Source organism: Rhineura floridana, chromosome 3, assembly GCF_030035675.1.
Source record: "Rhineura floridana isolate rRhiFlo1 chromosome 3, rRhiFlo1.hap2, whole genome shotgun sequence".
Taxonomy (NCBI): domain Eukaryota; kingdom Metazoa; phylum Chordata; class Lepidosauria; order Squamata; family Rhineuridae; genus Rhineura; species Rhineura floridana.
Window position 1 is genome coordinate 10,145,369 of NC_084482.1, and position 15,406 is coordinate 10,160,774.

General features: G+C 42.4%; 1 protein-coding gene across 1 annotated transcript; it reads right to left on the reverse strand.

The window, feature by feature from the left end:
* Positions 1–319: 319 nt before the first annotated feature.
* On the reverse strand, positions 320–3,177 carry LOC133382074 (lysozyme C, milk isozyme-like). The gene is made up of 4 exons (XM_061621726.1): positions 3,042–3,177; positions 2,390–2,545; positions 1,754–1,832; positions 320–389 (listed from the first exon to the last, which is right to left on the reverse strand). The coding sequence occupies exons 1-4, from the start codon at positions 3,175–3,177 to the stop codon at positions 320–322; spliced, it is 441 nt and encodes a 146-aa protein (XP_061477710.1).
* Positions 3,178–15,406: the final 12,229 nt, after the last annotated feature.

Sequence of the window (15,406 nt, forward strand, 5' to 3'; positions counted from 1 at the left end):
TTCAAAAAGAATAATGCAATAGAAATATTATATACCTTCATGTGTATATTTCAATGACTTGCTAAATATAATTTGGAATGGAATTCCATAATCATAGTCTGAATGGATCCAATTCATATACTGATTTGCAAGATTCAGCCTAGTTGTAAGTGTCAGAAATATCCTTTGTAAAACAAGAGTTATGATTGTTTTGAAGATTATCCTAACTTTTGATCAAGTGTTTTACGCCTGCCTTCTTCATGAATCAGCTGATGCAGGATGAGAGGTGGTAGTATCACAAGTGCAGAGAGTGACAAAGGTTTACATTGGTTCCTGTATTTCAATGCCTGTTACATTCCCAATACAATATTGAAGGCATAGGGTGTATGCAGTATTCTTCAAAGGTCTTCCTACAGGGTAAAAGAGAGAAAAACAGAATAAATTACTTGCAGATAGCAAATTTTTCACTATTCTTGAAACATGATGGTCCGGAAATATTTTTATCCGCCTGGCAACAAGATACATTTCTAAACACAGTATTCTCCTATTCATATTGAACACATTTGTGCAAATGTATTCCATCTAAGTTCAGCAGTATGGAACAAGAGTATGTGCCATTGTTAATCTATCACATTGATGCAATATGCAAACATATTCCATCCAAGCTCAGCAGTACAGAACAAGGGTGTTTGCCATTGTTAAACAATTGCTAGCTTTGCAAAATGGTGAGAGCGCTGGCTCTTTGTCATTCCCAGAAAACACCAACAAGTAACAGAAAGAGGTAAATAAAGGAAAGTCTTCTTGTGAGGGGGCAGTTTGCATTTCTGTTCTAAAAGGTATGCTGAACTTTCTCCACATATAATATAACCTGAAAAATGAAGCCCAGTCTACCCAAATGGTCAGAGAAGTCACCCATGAACTACCAAAGAGGCGAGAAGTGACTTATACAAAAGCTCTCTCTCTCTCTCTCTCTCTCTCTCTCTCTCGCTCTGTGTGTGTGTGTGTGTGTGTGTGTGTGTGTGTGTGTGTGTGTGTGTGTGTGTGTGTGTGTGTGTGTGTGAGAGAGAGAGAGAGAGAGAGAGAGATGTCTTTATGCTCCCTCCACACAATTGAATCATGCCTCCCCCATAGAATTTTTTCTCTAAACTAAAAAGGTCCAGACACTTTATCTTTTCATTGTAGGGGAATGTTTCCAACTCCTTGATCACTGATAGACAGGTAGACATGTTTGGGCCAAATGGCTTCACAGTGGGCCTGGAGACCCTAATTAGGCCTGCAAGGTGGAGGCTGCCCAACACTGCCTAATAGGGTTAAAAGATCGCAGCCAAATGTACACTGAGCTTGCCACTGTTCTTCATTACCACAGACTTTCATCTTTCTGGTTTTATGATGAAGTTGCACCATTGGATGATGTGCATGCTCCCATTTACATATACTTTGTTCTTCCCTGCCGCCACCGCCACCACCACCACCCTAATCTCCTTTAACAGAATCTAAGCCCACCATGGACTTAGTTGAGTCCACCATCATGAAGATCAGTGAGTTCTTCTTCCTCTCACACATTATTTCCTCTATTTCCTCTACCATGTTTCATAACGGAATGTCCTGAAGTAAAATGTAAAGGGTTCTTAAACTGTACTTACGCAAACCCTCTTTTCACCACATTGTAATAAGGGGCTTCTAGTAAAAAAAATTGTACTTGATTTGATTATATAATATTGTCAACTACATTTCTGTTATCATTTTTAGACATCGGGGAGCTGATGCCACTCACCAAACAAACATCCCTTTCTTGCTTGCAGAAACTTTCTTCACACACTCAATATCATCTGCGATATTGTCATCCAGGAACTCTGTGAGGGAAGTTAATGAAACCAATAAAGAAGGGCAAATCAAAGTTCTGACCAGGACAAAATAGGGATCCTGCTGGTGTACTATCCCCCCTGCTGCCTGCAGTCTCCCTTCCTGAGCTAAGTGGTCTCAGCCACGGTCTGTGAGGAGAAAACTACTGTGGGGAAATCTTGTGGTTTTAATGTGCTTTAAATATATATTGTGGATGTAATCTCGATCTGGTTTTCTGTGTTGGATAGAATAATACTAGTAATTGGGTTTGAGGAAATTTTCTATAGTTCTGTTATCATGGCCAGGTAGCTAACCTGGCAGGGTTGAGACTTAGTGGGGCTCAGAACATCTTGAAGGATGAAGGACCCAGTCAGGGATGAAGGACCAGCAGTGTCTTTGAGCAAGAGCAGAGTGTCTAATGCTCACCAGTGAGTAGAGACAACATAACAGGTGCTTGCAGGGCAAAATGTATGGCTATCAGGCAGGCTTAAGCTCTGACACATCTTGTTTCCCAAATAAACACTTTATCTTGAGTCAGAAAAGGCAAAAGTAAAGAGTCATCACTTACTCTCACAGTCAATATTGCACCCATTCTTTGTGGGATGCCTCCCATTGTCACACCACAATAAGCCACTCAGATAAAATAATCCATAATATGGATGGCCATCTGTAAACTCGTAGTGTGCTGTGTCAAACTGACTGGAAAATAGGACCAAACACAACCCTGGCAGGAAAGCATAGGTTGACCATTGGAAATGTGGAGTGTAATTTGCTTCTTTACCAATCAATTGCAAAACTTCAAAACAGAAAATTGCATTTTATATGTCTCAACATTCTAGCCAATCTAAGTTTTTCAAAATGTTAACATTAATTATTCTCACATTTGGCATTCACAGATTCAAGATTCAGTCTTTCACACAGAACAGGAAGCAGCACAAATAAAAATGTTTTCAAACTTCTAACACTTGTTGAAAGGATTTCAAATGTCTCAATACCCAATTTTGGTTCTATGGGTTACTAGGACCCATTCTGAAAATGTAGAATATTAGCAAATGTTCAACTCAGAGAAAGATCGTATACGTTTTAAACAACAACGCTGAATACAACACACTTGATTCACAAAAAGAAGCTGAAAGAAACACAGCAAATAACAATTAAAATTGACCTAAATCAAACCTACAATTTTAAAGGACATTGTGCACCCAAATGACAGAACTCACAGTGTCCTATACCAATACCATGATAACCATCCAGTCCTCGGATTATCAGTTCATCATGCAATTGGCATTTTAGATACTTTTTGGACTCAGTTGCTACAATGAGTAGGCAGAAGAAGGCAAAGTCCAGAGCATTCATTACTGCAGATCTCTCAAAGGCGGTATGCCCAGAGTCCAAGAGTTTTTATAGCCTATGGCTCCAGACTGGGGGGGGGGGAATGACCCACTCTGTCTACAATTGGCATTCCTATGTCATCAGTGAGGGCTTAGAGATTGTGTAGTTGCTACAACCACATGCTACAAGTTCCCTAAGGCTCTGAGCAGCTCCACATCTTATGGCTGCTACAGGAAACATTGGTGTTACATTGGACATATATTTTTAATCAACTATGCATGTACAGTCATCTGTGACATCAACCGAGTGATTGTTCCCAAATACCAGTACATAGTTGTTAAAAGTGTGTGTGAGAGAGGGGGGGGAGGGAGAGAGAGAGAATTGTAATGCATTGTGGTACTCACCATTGATGTCAAGGAAGAGCTTCTTTTGAAAAGCATGGATTTTCAATACCTCTTTCATAAAGCAGAATGCTCCTCACTATTAGCTCCCATTAGTTAACCATTCAAGGCTATTAACCATAAATATACTCAACAATTCAATTATAAACCAGCAGCATAACAATATATACTGGGGCATTGGTGGAGATCCTCTGGCCCATGGACTTAATCAGGCCTGCCAGGCTCCTTCATTTAGCCTGCAAGGGAGTTTCAGCCAAGCCACACCTACCTGTCCTATACCTGATGACATATGTGACATCAGGGATATGGAAAGTAAAGACTCAGCTGGACCAAAAGGGAGTTTGCAGACACCAGCTGATCATCAGAGTTTGCAAAGCGCTTTGCAATATTAAGTTGAGTGCATCAACTGCAGTGCCCCACACCACTGATTTGACTTCCCTGAGAACTGAGACCCCCAAAATAAGTAACAGCAACTCAGAGAACACCAAACATTTGCAGGGGGAGTTGCTAGTGTTGGTAAAGGCATCCATGCCAATTAGACTGGAGTTCTATAGGACCTCTTTAGCATCTCTCCCGGGTACAATAATGTTGATTATTTGTTGAAGTGACATGGATATTTTTCAAAGTCTGTGTCTACAGTCTAAGGCAAGGGTTCACAAACTGTGGTCTGTGAACCATCAGTGGTCCACAAACTTTATTCAGATGGTCTGTTGTGAACACTTACCATATGAATTCTATGGAATTTAAATTGTAATATAATAATATAAGAAATAAAAGAAACAATATAAATGCATCTAAAAATATTTAGCACCTCACATTACAACTGCTACAACAGACAGAAAAATCATTAAGTGGTCTGCCAAGAACCTCAGCAATTGTTTAGTGGTCCATTAGGAAAAAAGTTTGGGAACCATTGCCCTGAGATATTGGCTACCCTGAAAAATGAAAAATGTTTGGATGGATATTAAACAACAGTGGCATACCTAGCATATTTGACACCCAGAGTGGATCATTTTTAACACTCCCCTCTTCTATACAACCTTGCGTGGGGCCCTAGTGAGGTGGGACCAACTGCTTCCTATAGACATCTTTTGCCTCCATGTCTTCTCACATGGCAGTTGCTGCGTCAATGGGGGGAAATGGGGACTTGTCTCTTGTCTCTCTGACAGGCGGGCGGGAGAAGCTAAAAAAGCAAAAGCAAAACCCTGCATGTTGTATAATCCCCTCACAGTCGCAATAGTCCGATCTACCACCGCCGCCACCTCAACTAAGAAGGTGGACAGTGGAGAGAAAGAGCCTCGGTGGATGAGTAGGATCCGCCACTCGACAGTCTTTCTTGAGGGAAGCAGCGAGGGAAAGGAGGGGAAAAGGGGCTGCTGAGGGAGCTTGGCCACTCCCCCCATGGGCTCCACACTGCGCACTCTCAAGCTGAGAGGGTCAGTGGGGCTTGAGCAGTTTTTTAAATTAAGGTGGGGGAGGGGACATAGAGGTAAAATGGAATTGGGCAAATAGGTGTGGAGAGAAAAGAGGCTGAGGGAGAAAAGTGAGGGGAGACGCAAAATGGGGGAGATGAGGAGAGGCTGAGATAAAAAGTGGAGGAGGAGGGGAGCAAGGGTGTATAAATGGGTGGAGGCTGAGGTAAAAGGTGGAGGAGAGAGTGGCTTAATGGGGGAGAGGCTGAGGTAAAAAAGTGGAGGAGAAAGTGGCTTAATGGAGGGAGAGGCTGAAGTAAAAAAGTGGAGGAGAGAGTGGCTTAATGGGGGGGAGGCTGAGGTAAAAAGTGGAGGAGAAAGTGGCTTAATGGAGGGAGAGGCTGAAGTAAAAAAGTGGAGGAGAGTGGCTTAATGGAGGGAGAGGCTGAGGTAAAAAAAGTGGAGGAGAGAGTGGCTTAATGGGGGGAGGCTGAGGTAAAAGTGGAGAAAGTGGCTTAATGGAGGGAGAGGCTGAGGTAAAAAAAAAGTGGAGGAGAGAGTGGCTTAATGGAGAGGCTGAACCAATACAAACAATAAGAATCCCGTTAAGACTCCAGGCACCACTGACAGAACTTACTTTCTGAGTAAACCTGCTTGGGATTGGATTGCTAGGATGTAATCCTAAACATGTTGACTTGGAAATAAGTAGGATTCACTTCTACTGGCCTTGGTTGGGATCTGGCTCTAGAAGATTTTTTGCTTTTGCAAGGGAGTTGCAGTTCTAAAACAGCCATTTTGGGAACATTCAGAAACACACTCCCTGTTCTGCCAGTTCCAATGTGTCTCCACCTCTCTTTTCTGAAAATGGGGGTACACAATGCGAGTCAAATGCTGCCCCTTTGTACTGTTAAACCTCCTGGGAGCAGTTTGAGCGCGTTTAAAAAAAAAAAAGCACCAAAGAGATTTTGCAGCTGATCAGCAGATCAATCTGTTCCCCCTTCAGGTGTGGTGAATGGAAACACTTTGATCTGGTGACTAGTGTGTTTACAGCCACAGGGCAGATCTATGTTCTGATCCCCAGTCAGTTGTAAATCTGGCTGAGTGGCCTTGGGCCTCACTATCTCTCAGCCTAATTTACCTCCACGGGTAGGCTAAAATGCCACTTTGGATTCCGTAGAAAAAAAATGGAATTAAAAGGTGATGAATAAATTTAAAACTCTGTGGTTAGCAGGTTACACTTAGCAGATTGCCAGGAGAGGGATAAATCACTCTGCCAAGGTCTGAACCGATCACTTGCATACAGCTTTTTTCCCCTCCCTCCTCCTTCCATCACTCCATCCGCTCAGCTTTACCCCCTCCAGCCCTTACTCCCACTCCAAGCTTTCCCCGCCTGCAATAAATAACAAGTCCCACATGCTGCCCAACCCTGCTCTAAAAGCTCTATGGCAGGCAAGAATTAAGCTCTTTTTCCAACATCAGTGATGGGGAAAGCATTGCCTGTGCTTAAAAAGAAGGCAGCAGCACTATAAAGCAAGAATGGCTAACCTGTGGCCCTCCAGATGCTGCTGGACTACAGCTCCCATCATTCCTGACCACTGGCTATGTTGACTGGGAATAATGGGAGTTGGCATCCAACAGCATCTACAGGATGACATGGCCCCTAACCCTGCTATAGAGAATCCTTCGTTGCAGAGTCCACTGCTGGAGGTTCTCTTCCCTTTCTCTAAGGCAGGGGTGGGGAATCTTTTTCAGCCCAAGGGACTCATTCTCCCTGGGGACCACTTTATTTATTATATTCTATCCCACCTTTTCTCCAACAAGCTCATGGTTTCCCCCCCCTCAATTTTATCCTTGCAACACCCCTGTGAGGTAGGTTAGGATGAGAAACAGCGGATGGTCCAAGATCAAGCCAGTTTTATGGCCAAGTGGAGATTCAACCCTGGTCTCCTAGGTCCAAGTCCAACACTCTAATCACTACACTATCATCATCATCATCATCATCATTAATAACTTCAAACAGTAGTGCAGTGGCAAATTTAGACGTGCAGGGTCCCTTCATGAGTCATGCCATGCTCCCTTACAGCCTCTCTCTCTCTCTCTCTCTCTCTCACACACACACACACACACACGCACACACACACACACACACAATTTGAGCAACCCCCTTCAGTAGGTAAGCACACCTGCTTATATACCTTTACCCCCCTCTACCCCCCACCCTTCAGCAAAGATCCTCCCTGGGCCAAGGAAGCACCTGCTACCAGCTCCACCTTGCTTGCAACGAACAGCATTCTGAGCATGCAGGGACCCACCCACTGCTCCATCCTTCCCTCCATAACTTTTTTAAAAGCAAGCCCCCATCACACCAAAAGTTTGCTGCTGGCTGAGCTTGCAGTGATATCCCTTCCCACCCTCCCAACTAGCCCCAGCCCCCAGCACAGTTTTTTTAAGTAATTCCAAGCCACGGGGCAAAGGAGGCGAAGACCACCGTTTGAGAACCTCTGCCTACAGAATTAAAGTAAATACCTGGGCTTGACTGTCCGCCCTCCTTGCCTCTCTTTAAACCTCTTACTGTCAACTGCTCAGAACTCTCTCCTTCCCACAACAGATGGTGGGAGTCAATCAGCATGCAAGGGGATTGTAGGGATGAGACCGGCAGCCACTATGGATTTGCCGCCAATCTGCCACCGCCACCAGAGAGAAGGAGGCAGGAGAGGAGCCCCCCCCAACCAAACAATAGAGTGGAAGCCTCAGCAATAGCTTCCCCAACAGGGCCATACTGTGGATGAGAAAGAGAAACAGGAAGAGGAGGCACCACACAGTCGGGCAAGACACAGGCTATCTGCTTGGGTGGGCAAATACCCACTTAATTCCACCCCTCCCCAGTTTTTTGCACATCCCAGCCTGCAGCCTGCCTCTTTCCCCGCAGTATGGCCCTCCTCTTCCTCTTCCCTGATCTGGCCCTGGTTGGGGAGGCTGTTGCTGAGGCCTCCACTCCAGTCTTTCAGCCCAGGGGACCAGGGCCGGTTCTAAAGGGCGGCCAGGTTGGGCACTGGCCCAATGGCCCCTGGAGCTACAGGGGGCCCCTCAGCTGCCCCTCCGCTCCCCTTCCGCGATCCATGGGGCCCCTACACCCCCACCTACTTTTCTGCTGTCTTTTACCATTGCCCTTAATGAAGATGGCGGCTGCAGTTTCCCTAAGGTACTGAAGCCCCTGCTGCCATCTTAGTTGATGGCAGAGATGTGCGCGCATAGCACACACGTGTGCCATCAACAAAGATGGCAGCAGAGATGTCATCTCGTTAGGGAAACCACGGCCGTCATCTTCATTAAGGGCAATGGTAAAAGACAGCAGAAAGGTAAGTGGAGACATGGTGGGGCACGTGCGTGCGTGCGTGCACATGTGATGCATGCATGCACGCACACACGCACGCACACACACACACACCAGGGGCCAGGGCAAGCTGATGCCCAAGGGCCCCAGCATTCCTGGAGTGGGCCCTGCAGGGGACCCTCCTCTCCTGCATTCTGGCGGCTAACGCAGGCAGGGGGCGGCAACATGGCAGAGTGAGCAGTGGCTGTACGGCACCCCCTTATTGCCTGCACCTGGGGTGCCCCGCCCACCCCGCCCTTGGTACGCCACCGAACAACAACATCCACCCCATCCCCCATTTCAGGCAGCATGATTTGAATTAAAGCTGAGCCAGAAAAATTAAATATTTCTTTTTTGACCTTTTCTTGGGATGATGGGGATGAAGCAATCCCACTGAAAGTTGGGGAGAGAAATTCTACCCAAAAAAATAGGAGGGTGTTCCCACTTGCCTTATGTAAGAAAACAGGTTAAAAGGCAGAGGAGGAAAAGACATGGATGAGTGGCTCCTTATCTTCATTGGGGTGCTAAAGCAAATGTTTTTGAGCATTACATTAATCAGTCATTTTTTCAGGTGTGACATTTTGAGATTAAGAATTTTTATATGCATGCATATACACATGCGCGCACACAGACTGACAGAAGAGTCTCAAGAAAGAAGCAAGCTCCACCTAGTAGCTTTGAGATTCTCAAGTGCAACATTTGAGTTTGGTTTTTCAATGGAACATGGTATATATCATAACACACACTTTTCTCTAGATCAGGCTATGATAGGTCCACATGTTTTGTGATACTGAGATCTTGGGCTTCTAAACATGCATTTTCAGGACTGATTGAAGTGGGATACCTCCTTGAAGAAAGGAAGACTCAAGGCTGCATTATTCCTCCAAACAGTATTTGGGGACCATTTCAGTGTTTTTCATTCTCCAACACAAATAATCTTGCCCTCCTTCAACTTTCTAAAGATAAAAGAAAAATGACTATGACATTCCTTTGTCGATTTTCTTCCATCATATCTCACAATGTATTCTGTGGGATGAAGCATAGTTTGTTCTCAGTTTAAAAAAAGATTTCAACTTTGATCCTCATCTGGAAGGCTCAGTTAAAATGATGCACTTAATCTGAATCTACAGAGTTTTTGTTCTGGGGATGGAGAACAGAGAGGGTCAGAACAACAAGGCAATGTGTGAGATAACAGGGATGCCAGATTTACAGTCTGCACCTGCTTAGTAGATCTGAAACACTCTAAATATAGTTCCACCTACAAGCCAACTATATTTAGAGAAACAAAAATAAGTATTCTTTTAACTTCTGAATGTTGGGGCTTTCACATAACCCAGAATCCATTACATATTCCTACAAGAGGCTTATTTTGCTTTAGATGAACCTCTGGTTTGAAGTAGGAGGATACATTTGTTTCATAATAAATGTAAAACTGAACAGAATGGGTTGTATTCATTCAGTTTTAGAGTGCAAGTGAGCAGTTTTTAGGAGAGTCTACTTTTAGACACCTGGATGCCACTAATGCTCACAGTCAACCAAAGTAAAAAAAACCAGGCAGATTTTGAACACTTTAGGCACCAGGTTGACAAGCTGAAAGAAGTTGAAAATGAATAGGCATATGGAAAATGAGTGACATTATAACAAATGTTGATGTTTGCTCAAACAAATGTTGATGTTTGCCACCCTGGGCTCCTTTAGGTGGACGTGTGGGATATAAATTAATTAAATGAATAAATGTGGTTTTAATGAATCAATAACAATATTAATGAGGTTATAAATGATGAAATCAAATGGAAAAGTGAAACAATGTTTTCCCCTTGTACATTCATACTTTGGGAAGGCACTCCTGTCTATGGCTAGATGGCATATTTTTCTAAACTTTCCTCTTCGAGGGGCCCCTGTGTAAAAAAGCAGTCTTAGAATACAAAAACTATGAAGATTTTATATATTATTTATTTAGAACATGTATACACCAGCCTTTCATTGCAATCGCATTGCTCAGGGCAACATACAAAAATTTTAAAAATCAACAAAATGTTAATAATGCCATAAAACAGAGAATGATGTCAGAATATCTATTTATGACCAGTTTTACTGACCTTTTTGATTACATACATTAATAGGATTTTCCTTGTTTCTGAATAGTGTTTGTCAACATTTTCAGCATGCGTGTCCATTTCAGAACAAATGAAATTGAATTGAATGTGGCCTATTTGGTTCAATTTTCATTCATTTTAAAATGAATGTTGTGAGTAATGAATAAAGACTTCGATGCTGATTGAGCAGAAAACAATATAATAGCCTCCAAATATTGTTTTTTATTCTTAACTCCCCAACCATTAGTCTGAGATTTGTCAGGCTTTATCCCCTAAGACATCTGCTGCAAATTTCATCCAATTGTACAAAAAAAGCCCTATAGACAACAACACCTCTCAAAGACATCTGGCACAGACCCACACACCCATTTGTCTTAAAATGAGTAGTTATCATCCTAATAAGGGGCTATTATGCCTGCAAATGTCATCCAATTCTGACAAAAAATATCGACGTTATAGTTGTTTGTTGGGTTTCCCATTATGGTTAATAAGGAAGTAATCCAACGCTTCAGAAAGTGAGATGAAGTGAGGTTCTGACTGGATCTGATGTCAGACCAAACCTAAGTTGAGGTAACCCACTATACAAGCTGATGCAGGTTCCGATGCAAATATTTTCTTCTTTGCACAGATTTACCAAAAAGACACTGTATATAGTAATGATTTATCAGAGGTTGTTTGCAGTATATCTGATAGAGGGGCCTAATGGAGCAAACAGGGGTGGGGACAAAACAAATAGGTTATTTTACATGTCAATACTCCAGATTTCTTAAAAGAAAATAGTTCTGTAAAGCTCAATCGTCATCCAACTGGCAACATACAATTTTATTTATTATTTAGAACAAAATGTAAGATATGAAGGTAAGGGTTGTTCACTCTGTCCTTGACATCTGGAACTCACAGCAACACTACTTCCTTCTATTTAGCTACCATAGGTAAAGAGCCTTCAAACAGGCTTTTCCTCCATAGATGTGACCAATGTGGTGCCCCCCAGATGGAACTCCAACACCCATCAGCCCCAGCTAGCATGAGCAATGGTCTGAGATTATGGGAATTGTAGTCTAACAACAACTGGAAGGTATCACCTTGTCTAGTACTGATCTAAACCATTTCCAAAGCTGTCTAAGCTAGAGTTCCTTACTTTTTTTTTCAAAACAAAAGGCCCCTTTCCTTGTGGGAAAGGTGTCTACATCATTTATTATTTTAGTGGCCTATTTGAATTTTTCCCCATCTATGCTTATTTTTAAGATGGAGTGATCAGAGCTACTCACAGTAGTTTAAATACTGTTAGAGCAAAAGTTTAATTTAATTATATTATTTATGCTCCATTTGCTAATAGTCCCCAAGATGAAACTGCCATTTCCTTTTTCTGCTGCACAGCAAGTTGACATTTTCACTGAGCTATACAGTATTTATGCTTTCCCCCTTCCTGGCCATTGTTTGTTCTGTGTTGTCTTGTATTTTTAGAAACATCATCTTCCTACTTTTATGTTAAATTTGCACCATTGCATACCTGCAACCATCTACATAGGTACCTTGGTGTGCCCACTCCAACCAGCTAATCTCTTTTAGCAGAAAATAAGCCCAGTGTATAATAGTTGGGTTCACCATCTTGGAAATCAACTAGTTCTTCCTGTCTCACGTGATTTTCCCCTCCACTTTTCACAACAGATTGGCCTAAAGCAAAATCCAAAGGACATTTGAAAAAATGGAAATGGCCTGCCTTCAAGTCGATCCCAAATTATGGCGACCCTACGAATAGGGTTTTCATGGTAAGCAGTATTCAGAGGGGGTTTACCATTGCCTTCCTCTGTGGCTGGGCAGTGACTGGCCCAAGGTCACCCAGTGAGCTTCATGGCTGTGTGGGAATTCAAACCCTGGCCTCCCAGATTGTAGTCCAACACTCTAACCACTACACCGCACTAGCTGTCAAAGGACACTTAAATGGTATTTAATACACAAAGTGCTGGTCTAATGCATTTAGCTTTTCACTGCCTAATGAAGAGCTTTGACTAAAAGTTTCAGATTGATAAAATAATATTTTCCAGCCCTTTTTTATCTTTATTTGTGTGTACGTGTGTGTTTTCATTCCTAGAAGTAGGGAAGCTGATGCCACTCACCAAGCGCTCATGTCCTTTGTGCTTTTGACAATTGTTTTAACACAGAGAGCATCATCTGTGATATTATCATCTAGGAAGTCTGGAATGGGCATTAATGAGGACGAGTTAATGAAAAACAGCTCCAAGACTAACTATAGATACAAGAGTATCTGGTGGGTATATGCAGAGTGTGGGTTTTGTCCATGAGATACACACAGGACTAGCCCATTAAATCATAGTCCAGAGGAGAGGTTCTCACTCCAGTCTTCCTCCTAGATTATATACCAGGCAAAGACGAATGCGGGCAGCAGCTGTCCATAGTGGAACCACTAGACAAGCCAGTAAGCAGCAGCCCACACTGCAGCAAAGTCCCAAAACATTTCCTATGCATGCATCAACACCAACATACTATAAAATCAGCCCACAAATGGAGTTGAGATCCCTTGTTGTTTTGTGTAATAAAGAGAGAGGCAATTAGGTATTTCCATGAGTTGGGTGTTTGCTTGTCAGTGTTATTTAACAGCTTGGGACCAGGATACATAAAGGACCACCTTCACACATTTCATATATGCCTGCCCATGCATTTAGATCTTTCTCTGGAGGCTCACTGATGTATCTCACCAATATGCAAGTTTTCTTGGTGCCCATATTGAAACTCTGGAACTCCCTCCCTAGGAAAGCCTGCCTCTCCTCCTCTCTGATGGGCTTCCATCACTTCATGAAGGACTTTCTTTTCCCTCAGGCATTTGGCCTGTAGGATTCAGCACTGTAATTTCCCTGGTGGTTTAGTTGATGACAGTTTTTATCTGCTGCATCTACACTTTTTTTTAAAGTGGGTTTTCGTTAATTTTTTATGGACAGATAGTTTTTTATATTGCAAGCCACCTTAGGCATTTGTATGGAAAGGAACAATAGAAGTTTTAATACATTAATAAGCATACACAATGCTTTTTTGGTTAAAAACAATGAAGTGCCAGTACTCATATCTTGATGAAAGTGCCGTGGGTGCCAGCACAAAATGGCTGCCATTAACAGCAAAAGAGAGAGAGAGAGAGAGAGAGAGAGAGAGAGAGAGAGAGAGAGAGAGTGAGAAGCACTAGTATTCTGTACAAGAGAGTACTGTCACACACAAAAAAGTTCTGAGTAAATAAATAGGACAGTTGGCAGAAACAATCTTTAATGTGACCAATATTTAACTAATCCAAATATTCTTTAACCAGAATTTTTGTCTGGGTGTGAAATTCCTAGAAGTAACAGAGCAAATACGTGTTTCCAAACTAGGGTTAATGTGTCCCTTGCCTCAGCCCTACAATCTCTTTTAAATAAATGAAATAAGGATGAAGGCAAGTGCCTTTCCCTCATCACTGAGAAAGCACAACCAGCCCTCTTACATTTGGGATTCAGGGGAATGTCTTGTCAGGCATTGGGTTCAGCTCCCAGGCTGCCTTAATCCTTGGCACGTCTCATTTTAGCAATAAACTTCTTATCTTGGATCTCAGAAGGCAAAAACAGAAAAGAGGTCACTCACTATCACAGGACGTGTTGCATTTGTTCTGTGAGGGGTGCCTCCCATTATCACACCATTCAAGGCCACTTAGCTGGAATATTCCATAACGTGGAACACCATCTATATTCTCATAGTACAATGTGTCGAGCTTGCTTGATATATCAGCCGCACAGACATCTAGTAGAGAGGCACAGCACAATAATCAGGAATGTACAATGCATTTTGTTTCCTAAAATTGCTTCTGAAAGATTTAAATGGGAAAATGTGGTGATTTTTTTAGACTACTATACCTTCAACTTTAATTTCAACACTGTCAAAACTTTTACTTTAACAGTTCTCAAGTTTTGACATTTATGGATTCAAAATTCAGTCTTTCCTATTGCAACTTTGTCAGACAGCAAGCAGTGCTTATAAACCATATTAACATCTCTGTGTTATTTCTAAAACATTTCAGGTTTTTCAAATGCCTCCTTTGAGTCATGCTACTTTTATGGATTCTTGGTTCCCATTTTCAGAATTTGCCACGTTATTTGAAAATGTTTACCAGCATCAATGTAATAGTATGACTTTTTTAAAAAAATCTAAATGACACAAATGAAACACATGGTAAGTATCCAATGCCCTTGTTTCATCATTGTTTCCTGATCTTTTTGATAATCCCCCTATTGTCTAATATTTAGCCCTTTGGGAATTTTTTTCTTCTGTTTGTATCCCACACACACACACACACACACACACACACCTGGTGGTTACTGAGGGTAGTATTCAACTACCTTGTCCCATGAGTACAATGATTTCTGGTTCTGCAAGGGAACTTCCCCCTCTCCAAATCTGCTCCGAAGGGCTGAGAGAACCCCCCCCAGAAGAGATTTAGGGGTTTAAGGGCAGAGGAGAGGGGGGCATTCCATTGTGCAAGCATAAATTCTTGCACAAAAAAACTGAGAGAGTGAAACACACTCCACTCAGCAAAATAAAAAAGGAGGGGGGGGAAACACAGCAGATGACAATCAAATTGGACCCACAGTATTCCTTAAAATACAACAGAAAGAAAGTGGTGCACCCAAACAGGAAGAACTCACACTGTTCTGCATAGATGCCTTTAAAAGGATCCAGTCCAAAATGTTTTAGTATATAGTAGAGGTTGCATGTCTCATATATTTTGGCCTCATTTGCTACTGCTACAAGTAGGCAGAATAGGGTAAAGTCAAGAGTCTTCATTGTTGCAGGTCTCTGAAATTTGTGTGTCCAGAGTCCCAGAGCTTTTATAGTCTGCAGGTGACATTCATATGTCATTCCAGAAGGCTTAAATGTTGATGCTGGCACTTCTGTGGGTAGCTCCAGATCTTACAACCACTGCAGGAAACACTG

What these genes read in the sequence shown, in the direction of transcription:
- LOC133382074 (XM_061621726.1), bottom strand. Translation starts at nt 3,177, where the DNA reads ATGAATGCTCTGGACTTTGCCTTCTTCTGCCTACTCATTGTAGCAACT. An exon ending in TGGTATTGGTATAGGACACT is followed by an intron (nt 2,546 to 3,041) that starts GTGAGTTCTGTC and finishes CTTTCCTGCCAG; the next exon opens with GGTTGTGTTTGGTCCTATTT. An exon ending in AAGAAAGGGATGTTTGTTTG is followed by an intron (nt 390 to 1,753) that starts GTGAGTGGCATC and finishes TTTACCCTGTAG; the next exon opens with GAAGACCTTTGAAGAATACT.